General features: G+C 32.8%; 1 protein-coding gene across 1 annotated transcript in view; it reads left to right on the top strand.

The window, feature by feature from the left end:
- Positions 1–2,736: 2,736 nt before the first annotated feature.
- Positions 2,737–5,550, top strand: part of NCAM2 (neural cell adhesion molecule 2) — a 158,938-nt gene continuing 156,124 nt past the window's right edge. The window contains exons 1-2 of the mRNA XM_006756902.2: positions 2,737–2,797; positions 4,129–4,203. Of these exons, the coding sequence (XP_006756965.1) occupies positions 2,737–2,797; positions 4,129–4,203 (136 nt within the window). The remainder of the gene's footprint in view (positions 2,798–4,128; positions 4,204–5,550) is intronic.

Below are 5,550 nucleotides of genomic sequence, written 5' to 3'. Positions count from 1 at the left end.
AATAGAATTTGGGGGAAAAATGCTTAATATCATTTTTTTCTAAATGAAATAAAGTCCCAATATCAATATCCACTTTCATTTCTTTGTGTCTATATTGAAACATCAGAAATGACAGGAAGATTAACTGAACAGATATCAAATAAATTATTGCTGTCCTGATTTGTCTGAACAAAGCTCTTGGCCTTAGGGAAGTATTTTCTTTTCTTTTGACAATTGAGTCCAAGATGAATCTGTTGGAGGCAGCCATGGGTCAAAAATGATCACAAGAAATTCTGGATTTTAAGTAACTAAAGCAATGTTTGAGATGTGGCCTTAAATTTAATTATCCATGTTTTTCCTAACATTCACATGTAATGTGTCTGTGGAGATCAAGTAGAGCAATTCTAGCCTTTAGCAAATGTATTAAACTAGAGAAGTATGTGTTTTCTTTAAATAATTTCAATACCTAAAATAGAGCAATGTTATCAAAATTTCCATGAAAAATATGGTCCTGATTTATGTGTGAATTGATAGATTGTACTGAATGATAAAATAACCAAATATTTTAATATAAAAGACCTAATTAACTTTAAGCTCAATTTTATTTTGTTACAATTAATATGTTATTTATTACACCCATTGGCAAATCAGTGCCGATATCTTTTAAGTTACGTCTTTCCTGTAAACTCTTCCTTAGAAAAGCAATACAAATATACTCCAAAGTCAAATATGGGAATTATGTACACAATAATTGGTAGATATTTCTCAAACTCTCTGATATCCTTACATTCAATTTAAGGCAGTGAAGTAAATATGAAATTTTATATTGTTAATACCATCAATGTTCTGTGCAATAAGCTCTGGGTGTCAGCCCATTATCCTCATGTATTCATATATTATCAGTTTAGGAGAAACAGAAGGGAGGTTGATGAGCCTTTACCTCTGGGAGTTTACATTTAAATAAGGTAGAGAACTGAGTATAATTATCAACAACATGTTTCATTTGTTTAGTGAAAATGACTCTTAATTTTAAAAAAAAATTTTTATTGATTTTAGAGAGGAAGGGATATATATACACATCAGTGATAAGGGAGAATTGTTGATCAGCTGCCTCATGCAAGCCCCGCACCAGGGATTGAGCGCACAACCAGGCATGTGCCCTGACTGGGAATTGAACTCAGGACCCTTCAGTCTGCAGGCTGAAGCTCTTATCCACTGAGCCAAACCAGCTAGGGCTGAAAATGCCTCTTGAGCAAAGATATTTATCTGTTGATGCCATTGATGGAGCTCTTAAAGAATGTTTTGGAAAGTTATTGATATTTTAGTTTTGTTTTGAATCTAGAAAATAGCCAGCCACATGGTGATGTGAGAAAGGGTGATGAAGGCAGAGGAAATAGTTGGAGCAAATGCACAGTGATGGGAAAGTGGGAGTCAGTGGAGAAGGGGTGGGGATAATTCATCTTTGTATATACTGCAGATACACTGGGAAGGGACAATTGTAAATAAACTTGGAAAGGTGAGGTTTTTCTTTCCATTAAAATGTGTACAATAATTATTTAATTGGCCCAAAGAAATCCTCTTTGAATACTTTTGTGTAGGCAAGTGAAATTAAACAATTTAAGAAAGGTATTCATGCAGTAGCCTGAGAAATACTACTTCCATGAGAAGAGAGAGGAAGAGAAAAAGAAATCTAGAACTGGATATGTTACTATCACAGATTATATATCTCACATTGATTAAAGAGTACATGTATTAGGGGAAGAGTGTTAGAAATAAACAAAAATGCATAGCCATGTTATTTCAGAGGTTATATCTTCAAGGTTTGAAAATCCATTAATGGTGACTAAAAATGGAATGTGAGCAGTTTGACTGTTTGTTTTTTATGGAGGGGTAATGGGTTCCGTTTGCACACAGAAAGTTTGAAATTAGAATATTCTATCTAATTGAATACTAGTTGAGGGTTGAAAATTGGAGTATTAGCTTTTTGGGAAAGTTCAAACTTAAGATCCACGGAGAAAAGGTAATTGTTGCCATTAATGATGCCTTAAAGAAGAAAGTAAAGGAAGGGGAAAAATGAGAAAGAGGAAAACAATCACAATTTTCTTCTTCTTTCAACTATATTACCGTTTTGTCTTCTTCCTTCCCTTCTGTTGGTAGGTATGTCCAAAACTTCCCCAAATAATAAAACCCCTGACCATGTGCCCAGAATCGTGTGTTCCAGAAACACCACCCCCTCTTTAGGTTCAAGCTTCTGATAAGGGAATTCTCAAATTTCTTAACTTCAGTAATCTGCCTCTGTTGACCCCTTTACCCATAAATTAAGCGTACCTAGGGAATGAGTGACTTCTACAAAGGAAAAGACCTCTTCTGTGAGTTCTCATTGGAATTAACATTGTTTAAATATAGTTATGTTACCGAATTAATCTAATTTCAGTTTTTGAAATTCCATGTTCGTTACTTCTCCTATTGGTTGTTTCAGCTGACTCACTTCATAGTACCTTTGTGTACTGTCTACTTGATAATGTCAGAATGTGTGTTTAGGTTAAAAAGAGCTTTATTTCTAAAAATCTTGGGTAGTCTGGGCTGATGATGTAGATCTTCTGAAGGAGAATGATGTTTGCTTCTGTCACTTACCTATGAACCTTACATATGAACTCATGAATTAGTACGCTCTACTTATATGTGATGCTGCTTTTTAGTTTAATTTCTTACATTGGGATTTCCCAAAGATCACCTGTTTATAGCTAAATCCCAAACATGGGATATGTTGAAAAAGTGGCTAATCTATTTAAGGAGAAACATTTTTTCCTCTACACAGGTCAGAATTGTGGGTTCCAAAAACACAGTCCATCTCTTTAGGTTCTCATAAGGGAAATCTCAAATTTCTTAACTTTTGGAATTTGCTAAAGACAAATTGTCATCAACCTTTTGCCAGTGGGCTGATTTATTCTTATCCTTCTTATAATATGGATTAACTTTATTCTGGTCCAGTGTTACCTGGGGTTCTGTAGCACCCCCTTTTCTAGATAAGCTTTGATTGAATATCTGTGCAATATGTGCATCTCTGATTGCTTTGATCTATAACGTCTTAACTTCTATTTTTCTTTGTGTTTTTTGGGGTGTTTTTTTTTTTTTTGCTGTTTTGGTGGTTTTTTTCTTTGTTTTTGTTTGTTCGTTTGTTTGTTTTTGTTGTTGTTTTTTATCAACAGCTCCATTACTTTACCATGCATTTCTGAAAACAAGGGATGGTCAAACAGGGTTTTAGGGAGTAGTCACACTCTCTTGCCCATCATTTTATTAGAAACTAGAGGCCCAGTGCATGAAATTCATGCATGGGTAGGGTCCCTAGTGGCTGTAGGCTGCCAGCCAGGGCCTCCCTTCATTCTTCTCCACCTCCTGGAGGTCAGTGCATGTCACAGCAAGCGATTAAATTCCTGGTCGGTCAAACTCCTGAGGGGACACTTTGCATATTAGGCAGATAGATAGATAGATAGATAGATAGATAGATAGATAGATAGATAGATATACATCTTTCAATTTGGATTAAAACAATTTCTAGATTCTTCATCTATTTTATGGCAAAATTTGGATTATTGAACATCTTATCTATTTATTGCCATTATCCTTATTTATCTTGTCAAAATAAATGTTCACTCACCTTTCACCATGCAATGCTTCCTCTCTTCCCCATGTATCTCTTCTTTCATTGAAATATTTTAGTAGGTACTCAAAATTTAGTTAATTTATATTTTTATTGTTGTAATAACAGTGTAGGGTATACTTTTTATAACAAAGTTTCAAATTTGGGGCAAAATATTTCTCTAGCTATTGTCTAATCAGATAGCGCATATAAACCTAGCATGTAAATATGGAACAGCTGTCTGAGTGTGAATTTGCTCATTAATTGACAAACAAATTTCAAAATATTAGCATGAATGAGTTCTTATTTGGTTTGGTTGTAGAAGTGCATAATAAAATGTAACATTTTGTTTTTAGATCATATTTTACAAAACTTTAATTTCTCTTTATGGGTAATAAAAATTGAGGTAAATAATTGCTGTTTAAATAATGTGGTTATAGATCATGTAGTAAAATCTTAGAATTCATGTTTAAAACCATAATTAATTGTTACTCAAATATTTTTTTCAGCTCTTCTTCAAGTGACAATTTCACTTAGCAAAGTAGAGCTTAGTGTGGGTGAATCAAAATTCTTCACATGTACAGGTATGTATTACAAATATTTTCAGATAATTTGCTTTATGCTGTAATTATGTAATGTAATATATTGGCAAAATTTAAGTTGTGGCAAAACAATTCTCTAAAAATAAAGTCTTATTGATTTTATAATAAATGGAAAAGTATCAATTATTATATTTTTCATATTTAACAGAATGAATTTTATTTCTGTTAACTTTATTAATTTTGGATGTCAAAGTAGATCATTTATTTGGAAAATAATTTATAATCAAATATAATGCATACATATTGATTTAAATAAATTAAAATATTATACCTGTGTAGATAGAAATGTTAGGGTGAATGTAAATATTATAACTTTATAAATATACAAATCTTTATAAATGTACAATGAATAAATTAAATAAGGTACACTGCACTACAGTTACACCTACTGAAAATTTTAGGACAAAGCAAATCAAATTTATCCTTATGAAAAGTGATTTTAAAAAATAGTTATTTAATCAGGAAATAATTGCAACATTTTTGTGACTAATAAAAAGTATCAGATATCATAATGCTTCTGGGAAATCATATGGACCTCATTCAGTTTAATTGCACACATGCAGAATATCCAGAAGAGATTTAAACATTTAAACATCAAATGTTAATTCAGCACACTGTGGAACTCATGAATTAATACATTCTACTTTTTTTTAGTGTCATCATATTCATTTTATTCATAAAACCCTTATCGTTAATTTTTTTTTAAAAAAGAAAACTTTTGTTTTTAGTTTTAAAAAAGATTCATTTAGTGCGTAAATGGCTTTCTAGAGTATTTTCATATTTTTTCTATTTCTGTTTCTACTTAAGCAATTCACAACAGGATTTAAATAGGATTTTCTGATATAAAATGCATTATAAAGTTATCTTGAGAATGACATGGCTTATTATTATAAACATTATTAAAAATATATACAGTTACAATAACATCTATATCAATCATATCCATAGTATGTAAGCTATATAATCTACACTAATAAAAGACAAACATGCAAATTGACCATATCTCTGCTTTGCCTTAAGCCACGCCCACCAGCCAATCAGAGCGACTATATACAAATTAACCCAACCAAGATGGCGCCCGGCAGCCAAGGAACTGGAGCAAGCAGGAGGCTTAGTTGCCCCAATAATGGAGGAAGCCAAGCTTCCCGCTTGCTGTGGCAGGCTCTGAACTCCCTCAAAGCAACAAAGTGTCAATTATAGAAGGTAAATAAATCCCAGAATAACAAAAAAAAGAGAAAGAATGGAGAGGCTGGGAGCTTCTATCACTGGGGGGCTTGGCCAGCCTGAAAACAGCCCTCAGCCCCTCACTCAGACTGGCAAGGCACCCAA

The sequence above is a fragment of the Myotis davidii genome, unplaced genomic scaffold (assembly GCF_000327345.1).
Source record: "Myotis davidii unplaced genomic scaffold, ASM32734v1 scaffold2034, whole genome shotgun sequence".
In the NCBI taxonomy this organism is placed as follows: Eukaryota; Metazoa; Chordata; class Mammalia; order Chiroptera; family Vespertilionidae; genus Myotis; species Myotis davidii.
This window is presented reverse-complemented; position numbering and strand designations above follow the sequence as displayed.